Source organism: Canis aureus, chromosome 10 (genome assembly GCF_053574225.1).
Source record: "Canis aureus isolate CA01 chromosome 10, VMU_Caureus_v.1.0, whole genome shotgun sequence".
In the NCBI taxonomy this organism is placed as follows: domain Eukaryota; kingdom Metazoa; phylum Chordata; class Mammalia; order Carnivora; family Canidae; genus Canis; species Canis aureus.
In genome coordinates, this window is record NC_135620.1 from 18,277,888 (window position 1) to 18,292,181 (window position 14,294).

A 14,294-nucleotide genomic window follows, 5' to 3' on the forward strand; every position below is an offset into this window, starting at 1 on the left:
AGACTCTTTTAGAATTGTTGCTGAGCTATAGAGAAAATGCACAATAAACTGTCTGAATGAAAGGAAATGCTAGTCCAGAGGCTCTCCAAGGGAGTTAGGAACGAGGCATTATCAAACTACCCTTTGCTCAAGAGCAATCCACAAACAGTAAAACAAAGACCGTCATCTGTAGACATTTTCTGGTCATGGTTTGGCAGATGTGTCTTGGATCAGACTTTGACTTGAAATTCCTGCATTTCCCTTTAGCTGCTTATATGGTTAACATTCAAAGGACTCAGAATTTCTACTCTATAGGAAAGAGCTGTAGTCCCCCAAAAGTTAAGTTTCAAGAACAGTTTATAAACTGCAATTCAGATTTCAGCTGCACAAATAAAGTACAATCTTAAAACATAAGAAAGATGAGTGTTGAGCTTGTTGCACTAAAAATCGCTCTGCCTGTTGTAACTATGTAGTTTCATCTCTTGCCCAGAAAGATCTTTATTAATAAAAATAAAATCAACCTTATTTCCTTATCTCTCTACACTAATCTTTGTCAGCTATGAAGGATATTCCAGAAGATATATTCATGTTTAATAGATACCAGTGGTAGGCAATATATTTATTAATTAAACTTTTAAAAGGAGTTTTAAAATTTGTATGCCCTTACAAGAAATGTCTTTAGCTTGCAGCCTCTGAAGGAACAAAATCAAAACTGCTTGAGCAAGTTTCCTGGCTGGAGGGAAAACTGCAGGCTCTGGACCATAAGGAAGACAGTGGGGAATCATACCAAAAAATAGTTCTTGCAAAAGACCAGGTATGTTGTAGAAGAAAAAATAATCTTTATCTTAAAAGGCTACCTAAATTTATATGAATTGACAATACTGCAGTTCTTTCTGGCTGGGTTGGGAGTTCATATTTAAGTTCAAGATGGCAAATAATATTTGTGTTTGCTAAATATAATTGAATTCCCTGATGAATATTCACATACAAAAATTAATTTTGTGATTTTTTAAAAGTTTGTTTGATATGTATCCTTTTGAACCATATTAGCTAAATATTCTACTTAATTAGTAAGTGGCATTAACTATCCAGATGTTTCTTTGTTTTTAAGGTTGAACTCAATCAAGGAATAGTTTATTTCTGTGTAGTAAAAGAAGGGAGCAGAAAATTTGTCATATGCTTTAACCAATTACAAGAGGTTATTAATCTCAGAATCTCTAGGCATTTATATAATTTTTTTTCTCGTTCAACTCAAAAGTGTTTGTATCTGCCTTTGGTATATATATATGTTCACACAAAAACATATCCACATATTCTAAAGGCAGTTCTAAAACCATATGATCCTATATATGTATATACAAGGAAGGTTAGCATTCCCTTCAGTACATCAAGCAAACATTATCTTCCAACTAATTTTCTAAATCTTAACATATTTGTGTCCTTTGTTCTTGGGCTCTTCAATAGATTGGAAGAAAAATAGGAGTAGTAGCAAGGATTTCTCAATGACAATTTCAAAAGCATCTAGCCAAGATAGTGCTGCCATTCACAGGTTTTGAGAACTGGTATCTATTTATATCTGGAATACTTTGAATATGTAAAAGGACGAGTTATACTCTTTATTTCTAAACTTTTCCCTTTTCAGCATATTGAGAAATTACAAGCTGAATTGAAAACTTCCCAGGAGCAACTTACAGCCCATGTGAGTGTTTTTCTCCTTTTTTTAATTCCTTAATTTATATCACAGTTTTCCTGGGAATGAACAGTAATTTTTCAGAAGTTGTTACTATTGTCTTTGTACTGAAACCAAATCACAAGGCGATTTTTTACTCAGTATTTTTACTGTTTCTACAAAGTTGCTTTCCCTCAATAGAATTCTAATTTATACTGATGGTAAAAATTATAAAACCTATGTGTTATGTATAGCCATACAGTTTAATCAGGTACCAACAGGATAAGAGAACAAGAAACTAAGAGTAGAAAGACAAGAAAACCAGGCTCATTTAGTGAATGAGTGGAAGTGGAAAGGTTTGGCATGTCGAATACAGGCCTAGAGCAGTGCTACTTAAACTTCAGGGTATCAAGAATTACTCAGAAAACTTTTAAAAACAAATTGCCTGGAGATTTTGATTTCTGCAAAAGCTAGGGTGCAACCTGAGAATTTGTACTTCTGGATGATGCTAGATTTAGGTGATGCTGATGCTGCCAATTTTGGACATTTCAAGTAGCACTGTAATATATATATATATATATATAATATATATTATATATTATATATATATATTTTTTTCATTCTGCCCTAGTCTTGTGATTTTTAGACAGGTGACCATAAAAGATACAGAACTGCTCATTTATCCTGTAAGTACTCCCGAAAGAGACTCTATGAACTTCCAGGGTATATTTCATTGACACTTAAGCCTATTTTCACTCAGAGAACAACTAATGAACATTTCCTGCCACAAGATCCTTCCTTATGTGTTCACACATATAAGCCAGTTTGTCACCCTGGCTCTCTCCCTTCCCAAGAATCTAAACAATCCTGACACGTTACATGCCTCCTAGAAGACTCACTCACTCACCTTCCTTTCAGTGATTTCCTCTATCCCTACCTTGGGTGCTGGGGGATGACTTCTTGATTAAGAACATTGGCCAGGGATGCCTGGGTTGCTCAGTGATTTGGCACCTGTCTTTGGCCCAGGGCATGATCCTGGAGACCCGAGATTGAGTCCCATGTGGGACTTCCTGCATGGAGCCTGCTTCTCTCTCTGCCTATGTCTCTCACTCTAAAACAAAACAAAACAAAACAAAACAAAAAAACAAAACAAAAAACAAAACAAAACAAAAAAACATTGGCCAGTCATGTTAAACAGCCAATCTGAACAACAACAAAGATTATCTTATCTGAGATCTGAGGGGCTGCAGTCCAGAAGTGCTGCAGAAAAGACTGCAGAATAAATTCTGATCATCATCCCTTTGATATTTGAAATAAACTAATCTGGATAAATCATGGTAACTGATTTTTTTTCCTGGGATAGGGAAAAGCTAATCTGCTGTGGCAGTTAGCAGAGCTTTTAGCTCTGACTTCAGAATCTCTTTTGGCCTTATATGCTCAATTGACCAAGAGTGAAAATGATTAAGGCCTGCATTTGTGACATGGTGACATATTCAGACAGCAGTATATCTAATTAGCTTAGTATTCTATTGCAGATGCCTCCCTCCAGTCTCACCCCAGTCTGTCCTGAGGGTGCCAGATAATGACTATTGTCAGAGGATGTCTCCTCATGCCAGATTGATACCTATAGCCATTTGCCCAGGGTGGGTTTAGCTCAGAATTTTTTAAAGGACTGCTCACTATGGTTCTGATATTAGCTTCCAGCATCTCTTCATGAAAAGCTGATAGAAAACAAAACAAAACAAAACATAGTCACAGATGCCTTCAGGAAATTCTTCTGGTGTCTCTTCCACTGCCTAGGTTCTGCAGATTCTACTCCTGTACCACACTGATCCTGGTCCAGGCTTGTCTGAACTGGTATTGCTTTCTTGTATTAGTGTATTGATATCAACAACAGAGATTTCTGCCATGTAACTGCTCAAAGTTCAGGTTTTAATATAGCAGTGTGATCATGAAAGCTTTACTTAACTCATCAAGAAGATTTAAATGAAAATATTAATAATAAGGTTTCTTGAGAATAGATTCTGTATCTACTGTGTTTCATATATTTTGTATTTTAAATCTCAAAACAATCCAAAAAGTGGGCATCATTTTTCAAGTAGGAAAACTGAATATTAGAGATTAGATCTCTTGTCACACGTCAGCTCTGATCCATGCTTTTGCTACCACAATTTGCTACCTCTCCAAATTATATTCTCTACATGCCACTTCAGGCATCAAACAGTGTTTATAGAGGCTCTTTCTGCAAACTTTCTTCTCTTTTCACTCAGAGTGATTCATCAGTTCATAATCCTTCAACTCTCACTTCCATGCAAATAAAAACTCCCTCCGCCCCATCAAAGTCTATCTTAATCATCCCCTAATTACAGCTCCTTAATGGCGTAATGATAATTTCTTAAAATATGGTTTCTTGAAAATAACATTCACAATGATGTTAATTCTGGGGGAAAAAATGGGTGGTGCATTGGAAATGAAGTTAAGTTAGATGGGTTTACTTACTACAGGATTTATCAGTGGATAATCTATCTCCAAGAAAGGATCATAGTATGTTGTTTTCCAAGGGTGATTGATGAATGCACAGAGGTTTGGAGACTGCTAGCATATTGCATCAAGTTAAAGTACTATGCTTGCTAAATATGGCTTGAATATCTTGCTGACACCATAGGCTCAAATACATATACAAAGGGCATATACAAAGTCAAATTTATCATCTTCTACTCCTACTTCTTAAGTATGCCCCTCTTTTTGGATCCCCACCATTGTGAATAATATCACACTGCTGTTATTTATTATGTACACCCAAACTATCAAACAACTTCTCTCTGCCTCCATTCCACATGTAGTTAGTAGTCAGGCTGTGAGAGTATGTTTCTAAAAGTTATCTCACTTCTGTGTCTTCTATTCCATCATACTGCCATATCCCTAACCCTTTTTGATCATCTTATGTCTTATTGCTACTGGCCCCAAATATTAACATATTCAAGTTTAGACGTTTCCACTGTCCCTGCACAACCCAAATCAAAATGTAGCCCTCTTGCTCTCATATCATCAAGTCCTGTTTGCAGAGGAGAGAGAGAGTAAAACTCACGTGTGAAGATGCGGAGTGGGGGCAGAACTCGAAGGAAGGATGAAACCTACGGGTGTGGCAGAAAAGAGAACAGGGATTGAAAGACCAAGGTGGTGGGAATGGAACTCTGTAGATGAGGAGAGGGTCCTTCTGGACACTGGAAGGCTCCTGGGAGTTCTGAGAATGCTTACTATTAAGAAATAACAGGGCATAATAAGAGTTGTCAGGCAGGATGTACCTGGATTCCCCTAAGTGTTTGGGAGTCGTGCGTAAAGTTTGGAATTTCTGTTTGAGTCATGCCTCCTAAACGTAACGCTATCGTAGGATGTGACCCTGTGGTAGTCTTCTGGCTTCCCTGCCTCTACCCTGAAAAAGGTTTCCAAAGGACATCCCTACCCCCTCAACACCCTCGTCTTTCCCTACCCGTTCTCTGCCTCCCACTGACTAAGCTAATAAAACGGCTCTGCTGTCAATCTTTACATGTCCTGTGTCAGTTGATGCCCTGTGAATCTGCTCTCTGTGTTCTCATAGTCCAGACTATTCTTCCTTCTGTTCTTTATCCAAATAATTATTACTCTTCTTGCAAGACTCATAACAGAAATCAATCTCTTCCTTAGCCCTCAGATTACTTTCTCTGGGCTCCTATAACCTCTTGTACATTCATCTGTTTTAGCTCAAAATAGTACTTTTGATTGACATGATCTGTTCATATATCTACCCCCTACTAGACTTGAAGGTTCTTGAGGGCAATATCAAGAATGTGTGCCTGTATCTATTACCCCAAGCATAAGGCTAGGCACATTATAGTCACTCAATATATTTGCTACACTAAATTGAATGTTACTCTGATCATGTCATGTCATTTCTCCTGTTCCAAAGCCTAGAGTAAGACAATGGTTGCCCATTACTCCAGACTCTATGGCAAAATAAATGCCATGGCCCATTACCCCTGACCATGGCATTTATTACACTGAAAATGACTCTATGACCCCTTTTCCTGCCTCCTCTGTATCACACATCTGTGACTCCCAAGGACACCCACACATTCTTGCCCTGGGGGCTATGTTCATGGTTTCCTTACACCTGGAATATCAGTCCTCACCAATGATTTTGATGAAGAATGCCAGATTTTTCCCATTCTTCATCAAGATTGTTCCTTCCAGGAAGTTTCTCCTGACCACCCAAACAGAAGTAATCTCTTTCTTTGGTACTTTCTTTCTTTCTCTCTTTTTTTTGTATATTTTTTTTATTGGAGTTTGATATGCCAACATATAGCATAACACCCAGTGCTCATCCTGTCAAGTGCCCCCCTCAGTGCCCGTCACCTGTCACCCCAACCCCCTGCCCACCTCCGTTTCCATCACCCCTTGTTTGTTTCCCAGAGTTAGGTGTCTCTCATGTTCTGTCACCCTCACTGATATTTCCCACTCATTTTCTCTCCTTTCCCTTTTATTCCCTTTCACTATTTTTTATATTCCCCAAATGAATGAGAGCATATAAAGTTTGTCCTTCTCCGATTGAGTTACTTCACTCAACATAATACCCTCCAGTTCTATCCACATTGAAGCAAATGGGGGGTATTTGTCGTTTCTAATGGCTTAGTAATATACAATTGTATACATAGAACACAGCTTCTTTATCCATTCATCTGTCGATGGACACTGAGGCTCCTTCCATAGTTTGGCTATTGTGGACATTGCTGCTATAAACATCGGGGTGCAGGTGTTCCAGCGTTTCACTGCATCTGTATCCTTGGGGTAAATCCCCAGCAGTGCAATTGCTGGGTCATGGGGCAGTTCTATTTTTAACTCTTTGAGGAACATCCACATGTTTTCCAGTTCACATTCCCACCAACAGGGCAAGAGGGTTCCCATTTCTCCACATCCTCTCCAACATTTGTTGTTTCCTGTCTGGTTAATTTTCACCATTCTCACTGGTGTGAGGTGGTATCTCATTGTGGTTTTGATTTGTATTTCCTTGATGGCAAGTGATGCGGAGCATTTTCTCATGTGCTTATTGGCCATGACTATGTCTTCCTCTGTGAAATTTCTGTTCATGTTTTTTGGTAATTTCATGATTTGATAGTTTGTTTCTTTGCCGTTGAGTTTAATAAGTTCTTTATAGATCTTGGATACTAGCCCTTTATCTGATACGTCATTTGCAAGTATCTTCTCCCATTCTGTAGGTTGTCTTTCAGTTTTGTTGACTGTTTCTTTTGCTGTGCAAGAAGCTTTTTATCTTGATTAAGTCCCAATAGTTCATTTTTGCTTCTGTTTCCCTTGCCTTTATAGATTTATCTTGCAAGAAGTTGCTGTGGCCAAGTTCAAAAAGGGTGTTGCCTGTGTTCTCTAGGATTTTGCTGGATTCTTGTCTCACTTTTAGATCTTTCACCCATTTTGAGTTTCTTTTTGTGTATGGTGTAAGAGAACGGTTCAGTTTCATTCTTCTGCACATAGCTCTCCAATTTTCCCAGCACCATTTATTGAAGAGACTGTCCTTTTTTCACTGGATAGTCTTTCCTGCTTTGTCGAATATTAGTTGCCCATAGAATTGAGGGCCCATTTCTGGGTTCTCTATTCTGTTCCATTGATCTATGTGTCTGTTTTTGTACCAATACCATACTGTCTTGATGATCACAGCTTTGTAGTACAGCTTGAAATCTGGCATTGTGATGCCCCCGGCTCTGGCTTTCTTTTTCAATATTCCCCGGCTATTCGGGGTCTTTTCTGATTCCAAACAAATCTTAAGATGATTTGTTCCAACTCTGTGAAGAAACTCCACAGTATTTTCATAGGGATTGCATTAAATGTGTAAATTGCCCTGGGTAGCATTGAAATTTTTACAATATTAATTCTTTCAATCCATGAGGATGGAATATTTTTCCATCTCTTTGTGTCTTCCTCAATTTCTTTCAGAAGTATCCTATAGTCTTTAGGGTATAGATCCTTTACCTCTTTGGTTGGGTTTATTTCTAGGTATCTTATGCTTTTTGGGTGCAATTGTAAATGGGATTGACTCCTTAATTTCATTTCTTCAGTTTCATTGTTAGTGTATAGAAATGCCACTGATTTCCGGGCATTGATTTTGTATCCTGCCTCACTGCCAAATTGCTGTATGAGTTCTAGCAATCTTGGGGTGGAGTCTTTTGGGTTTTCTGGTACAGTGTCATGTCATCTGCAAAGAGGGAGAGTTTGACTTCTTCTTTGCCAATTTTAATGACTTTTATTTCTTTTTGTTGCCTGATTGCTGAGGCTAGAAGTTCTAGTACTATGTTGAATAGCAGTGGGGAGAGTGGACATCCCTGTCTTGTTCCTGATCTTAGGGGAAAGGCTCCTAGTGTTTCCCCATTGAGAATGATATTTGCTGTGGGCTTTTTGTAGATGCTGAGAAATATTCCCTCTATCCCTACCCTCTGAAGAGTTTTGATCAGGAATGGATGCTGTATTTTGTTAAATGCTTTCTCTGTATCTATTGAGAGGATCATATGGATCTTGTTTTTTCTCTTGTTGGTATGATCTATCACACTGATTACTTTATGAGTGTTGAACCAGCCTTGCATCCTGGGGATAAATCCCACTTGGTCATGGTGAATGATCTTCTTAATGTACTGTTGGATCCTATTGGCTAGTATCTTGTTGAGAATTTTTGCATCTGTATTCATCAGGGATATTGATCTCTAATTCTCCTTTTTGGTGGAGGTCTTTGTCTGGTTTTGGAATTAAGGTGATGCTGTTTGGAAGTATTCCATAGAACAAGTTTGGAAGTATTCCATCCCTTTCTATCTTTCGGAACAGCTTTAGTAGAATAGGTATTGTTTCTTCTTTAAATGTTTGAAGGAATTCCCCTGAGAAGCCATCTGGCCCTGGACTTTTGTGTCTTGGGAGATTTTTGATTACTGCTTCAATTTCCTCACTGGTTATCAGCCTATTCAGGTTTTCTATTTCTTCCTGTTCCTTTTTGGCTTGTGGTCTTCCAGAAACACGTCCATTTCTTCTAGATTGCCTAATTTATTGGCATATAGCTGCTCACAATATGTTTTTAAAATCATTTGTATTTCCTTGGTATAGGTTGTGATCTCTCCTTTTTCATCCGTGATTTTATTAATTAGAGTCTTTTCTCTTTTGTTTTTAATAAGGCTGGCTAATGGTTTATCTGTCTTATTAATTCTTTCAAAGAACCAACTCCTGGTTTTGTTGATCTATTCTACAGTTCCTGTGGTCTCTATTTCATTGAGTTCTGCTCAAATCTTTATTAACTCTCTTCTTCTCCTGGATGTAGGTTTTATTTGCTGTTCTTTCTCCAGTTCCTGTAGGTGCAAGGTTAGCTTGTGTACTTGAGTTTTTTCCAATTTTTTAAGGGATGCTTGTATCACAATGTATTTCCTTCTCAGGACTGCTTTTGCTGTCTCTCAAAGATTTTGAAAGGTTGTATCTTCATTTTCATTAGTTTCTACGGATCTTTTTAATTCTTCTCTAATTTCCTAGTTGACCCATTTAGCTTTTAGTAGGATGCTCTTTAACCTCCATGTGTTTGAGTGTCTTCAAATTTCTTCTTGTGATTGAGTTTAAGTTTCAAAGCATTATTGTCTGAAAATATGCAGGAGACAATCCTAATCCTAATCTTATCAGTTAAGACCTGATTTGTGACCCAGTATGTGGTCTATTCTGGAGAAAGTTCCATGTGCACTTGAGAAGAATGTATATTCAGTCGCATTAGGATGGAAAGTTCTGTATATAGCTGTGAAATCCATCTGGTCCAGTGTATCATTTAAAGCCTTTGTTTCTTTGGAGATGTTCTGCTTAAATTATCTGTCATTTGCACAAAGTGCCATGTTGAAGTCTCCCAGTATTAGTGTATCATTATCTAAAGATGTCTTTACTTTGGTTATCAATTGATTGATATACTTGGCAGCTCCCAAGCTGCACTGATGCATTAGGGGCATCAATATTCATGATTGTTAGGTCCTCTTGTTGGATAGATCCTTTAAGTATGATATAGTGTGCCTCTTCATGTTTACTACAGTTTTTAGGATAAACTTTAATTTATCTGATATGAGGATTGCTACCCCAGCTTTCTTTTGAGGACCGTTTGAATGATAAATGGTTCTCAAACTTTTCATTTTCAGGCTGGAGGTGTCGTCAGGTTTAATGAGTCTCTTGTAGACAGTAGATGGGTCTTACTTTTTTATCCAGTCCAAAACCCTGCATCTTTTGATAGGATCATTAAGCCCATTCATGGTCAGAGTTACTCTTGAAAGATATGAATTTAGTGTCATCATAATACCTATTCAGTCCCTGTTTTTGTGGATTATTTCTTTGGGCTTCCTCTTTCTTTTACAGAGTCCCCCTTAACATTTCTTGCAGAGCTGGTTTGGTGGTCACATATTCTTTCAGTCTCTGCCTATCTTGGAAGCTCTTTATCTCTACTTCTATTCTGAATGACAGCCTTGCTGGATAAAGTATTCTTGGCTGCATGTTCTTTTTTTTTTTTTTTTTTTTTTTTTTTTATGATAGTTACAGAGAGAGAGAGAGGCAGAGACACAGGCAGAGGGAGAAGCAGGCTCCATGCGCCGGGAGCCCGATGTGGGATTCGATCCCGGGTCTCCAGGATCGCGCCCTGGGCCAAAGGCAGGCGCCAAACCGCTGCGCCACCCAGGGATCCCTTGGCTGCATGTTCTAATCTCTTTTTTTTTTAGAAGAGTTTTTATTTTTTATTTTATTTTTTAAAGATTTTTTTTATTTATTTACGACAGAGAGAGAGAGAGAGAGAGAGAGAGAGAGAAAGAGAGGGAGAAGCAGGCTCCATGCAGGGAGCCTGATGTGGGACTCGATCCCCGGTCTTCAGGATCATGCCCAGGGCCAAAAGTGGCGCTAAACTGCTGGGCCACTGGGGCTGCCCTGCATGTTCTTCTCATTTAGGGCCCCAAATATATCCTGTCAGCCTTTTCTGGCCTGCCAGGTCTCTGTGGAGAGGTCTGTCTGCTGTTAATCTGTTAATCTAATAGTTCTCTCCATATAAGTTAGGGATCTCTTGTCTCTTGCTGCTTTAAGGAATTTATCTTTATCTTTGGAATTAGCAAGTTACACTATTAGATGTCCAGGTGTTTAACGGTTTTTATTGATTTTGGCAGGGCTACCTCTCTATCTCCTGGATCTGAATGCCTGTTTCCCTCCCCAAATCAGGGAAGTTCTCAGCTATAATTTGTTCAAATATGCTTTCTGGTCCTCTGTCTCTTTTGGCCCCCTCTGGAACCCACATAAATGTAGATTTTTCCTTCTGAGGCTGTCATTTATTTCCCTTAACCTTTCCTCATGGTCTTTTAATTTTTTTTCTCTTTTTTCCTCAGCTTCCTTCCTTGCCATCAACTTGTCTTCTATGTCACTCACTCTTTCTTCTACCTCATTAACCTTTGTTGTTAGGACCTCCAGTTTGCATTGCATCTCATTTAATTGATTTTTAATTTTGGCCTGATTATATCAAAATCTGCAGTCATGAAGTCTCTTGAATCTTTTATGTTTTTTTCCAGAGCCACCAGTAGCTTTAGAATTGTGCTTCTGAATTGGCTTTCTGACATCGACTTGTAATCCAAATTCTGTACCTCTGTGGCAGAGAGGACTGTTTCTGATTCTTTCTTTTGTGGTGAGTTCTTTCTATTCATTTTTTGCTCAGTGCAGAGTGGCTAAAAATGAGTTGTACTTGTAAGAAGCGCAAACTCTTCTCTCTGTGTCATTCCAGCTGTTCTCTCTTTAAATCTCAGGTTGAATTAGTAGGTTTTCAGGATGATTCAAAAGTTACCTAGTAAGTTGGTGAGGCCAGGTGACTGGCGGACCCTACTTCTCTGCCATCTTGTCCCGCCCCAACTAGCGTCTTTGGTACTTTCACAGCGCATCTCTACACCTGTCTTTTGTCACTTGTCACATGATGACCCACAAGAAAATTACATAATATGAACTAGCTCTTCCCCAAGACTGTGAGCTTGGGGAAGAACAGGGAGAAAGTTTGTTAATCCTCATGCTTCTTACAGTGTCTAGCTCAATACCTTGCTCAGATTTCATTGAAATGAATCATTAAAATGACTAAATTAAAAATAAGGTTATTTTGGTATTTATAGGAGCCTACTTTAAATTTTATCTCTTAAAAATGACAGTTGCATAAGATGTTACCATAATCTGAATTTGATACTTTCAAGGTATAATATGGAAAGGAGAGAAGGTAATGATCTGTTAGAATGCAAATAGAAGGAAAAAGTAGCAGCAAAAGAAAATACAGTTCTGGAAAACCCCTATTTCAAAAAAAGTAAGAAGAACATCCAAAGAAAATTACAGTGTTAATATAAAAATTAACAACCTAGTGGCTTCCTTTTATTCAGAGATCAATTGTCCGAAATCCAATAGTCAAATTATATTTTTGTATAATTAAACTGATAGCTATGAAATGACTGAGTTGTCACTGCTAATATTTGGAAGCTTAAAATCTCATCTCATTAACTTTACATAGTCACAGCTTATACTCTTCAAATATTACAAAGGGTTGTAAATGTACATATGGATACCCACCCAGCCACACACAGTGCTAACCTGCCCGAGGTATTTTTATCAATCCTTCCCACATGATTACTTATCTCCTTAGAGATCTACACAGAATTAAACAAATATTTGAAGCAAATGTTTATAATCGCTCAAAGGTAACTGTTCATGTCGGGGCAATTTGAATTAGGACTAGGAATTTTAAGGAAAGGCATCCTTTTCAAATTAATGCATTCCAAATTGTTAAATCCATTGCTTCACTATTTTTAGTATGGGGAGTATAAGTACTTTGCACTATCTATTCACTGTTGTTGATGATCTGATTATTTGTGGTAACCGAGAGGTTTGGCTCCCTGCCTCACTTCCATCTCAATGGCCCCTGAGTCCTGACCATGGCCAAAAGCTCTATAATATTTGATGGGCTTATTTCCAAAAGAGAAATCTGAGTAACTGGGAGGTAGATACTCAACTACAATGTTATTCTGTATACTTTCTTGTATGCTTGAAATATTTCTAATGAAGTAAAAAAGTTAAGAATATCCAGAAGATGGAACTTTCCCAATGCATTGTATATAGCATGCTTCAAGTTGTAAGATAGATGAGTATATCTTTGAAATCAGAAGTTCCTGACCTAGAGTTCCTGAGGACATACTTAAACCTGGAAGCTATGGTCTTGAAGCTCAGAATCAGGAAAACAGGGCATGGGAGAGCCCACCATGGGTACCCAAGACAGAATTTTCCAGAAGAGCTGATTTCACTTCTTCCTTTCCTCCTCTAAAGCAGCTATCAGCTGCCTTCTAAGAATCTACAGGAGCCCTCAGTTTAGATCAAGTGAGAATTCCTCTCTCCTAGAATTTCAGGCCCTCTGTTAATTGGTCTTTTACCACTATGATAGAAGACATGGGCTGTTTTTGTTGCTTCCTGGCTACATAACCATCCATTAACATCTTTGGCAGTACTACCCTGATATCCTTTTCAGTTAGGTCTCTTCCATCATGCACAGTCTTGGAGGGTCTGTAATTCAAAGTACCCTATCACATAGTAGCTGAGGAATGGGCATGTTCTCTAAGCCAATTAGATTCTGAACATTAATTTAGGTGAAGCAAGAGAGGAAGAACACTTGGAAGTGATATCTCCAACCAGTGATGTCCAGGCATCATATGAGGAGGTTTGTGCTGCTAGGACCAGAACTGCTCTTGTTCCTATCTATTTCTGAATCTGATTCCTGTCTATTTTGGGAACCATCCAAAAATTCTAATTATCTTGAAGAAGAATCCCCTTTTCTTTAAAATATTCAGAATGAGATTAGATTTATAGAGGTGAGAAGTTGTAATTTTTATGCTGTCCAAATAGTTTTCAAAGAGTGGCCCCTGCACTAGAAGCCTCAGAGTCACTGGGACGTTTGAAATGTAAATCTTGGGGCCTTACCTCATACCTCCCAAATCTGAAACACTGGGAATAAGATCCAGCAATACATGTTTTTAAAATCCTCCAAGTGATTGTGATGATGGCGGTATCTGAGAAGTGTTGCACTGTCCAATAAAACCCCATACACCAAACCAAACCAAACCAAACCAAACCAAACAAAACAAAAAAACCCATACACCTTTCATCCTGAACCCTCTGTTTTTACTGGAATCATGGTCCCTGACCAGCATCTTGCTGTTGGGGGCCAGCCTCTCTGTCTTCATGCTCCTGCCTATAGGAGACATCTCCAGGCCTGATTCTTAGGACAGCAAGCTTGGATCATGGCACACTGGACATGTTTGTTCAAGTGAAGAGCCAAACGGGAACAATCTCCCTGATCTTTGCATCCAAGTCTCACACTTCTATGTACCCTAAAAGTATCACTTCATTCCCAAGGCTTGTCATGACTAATTCTAAGATCAAGTGACAACAATGAATAACACTTTAGAGTCATATAACGATTTATAGTTTCCTAATTGCTCCCACCCACATTATGTCATTTATTTTTCACAACAATCCTGTGAGGCAAGTATTACTACTCCTCTATCAGATGAAGAAAATGAGAGTCAAAGACTTTCACAGCAAA

At 38.4% G+C, this 14,294-nt stretch overlaps 1 protein-coding gene across 12 annotated transcripts in view; it reads left to right on the forward strand.

Moving 5' to 3' along the window:
* CCDC192 (coiled-coil domain containing 192) overlaps nt 1-14,294 on the forward strand; it is a 217,183-nt gene that overhangs the window by 56,694 nt on the left and 146,195 nt on the right. For all 12 annotated transcript variants that reach the window (XM_077911512.1, XM_077911517.1, XM_077911514.1 and 9 more), the window contains 2 exons: nt 662-793; nt 1,622-1,678. In XM_077911512.1, coding sequence (XP_077767638.1) covers nt 662-793; nt 1,622-1,678 — 189 coding nt within the window. The remainder of the gene's footprint in view (nt 1-661; nt 794-1,621; nt 1,679-14,294) is intronic.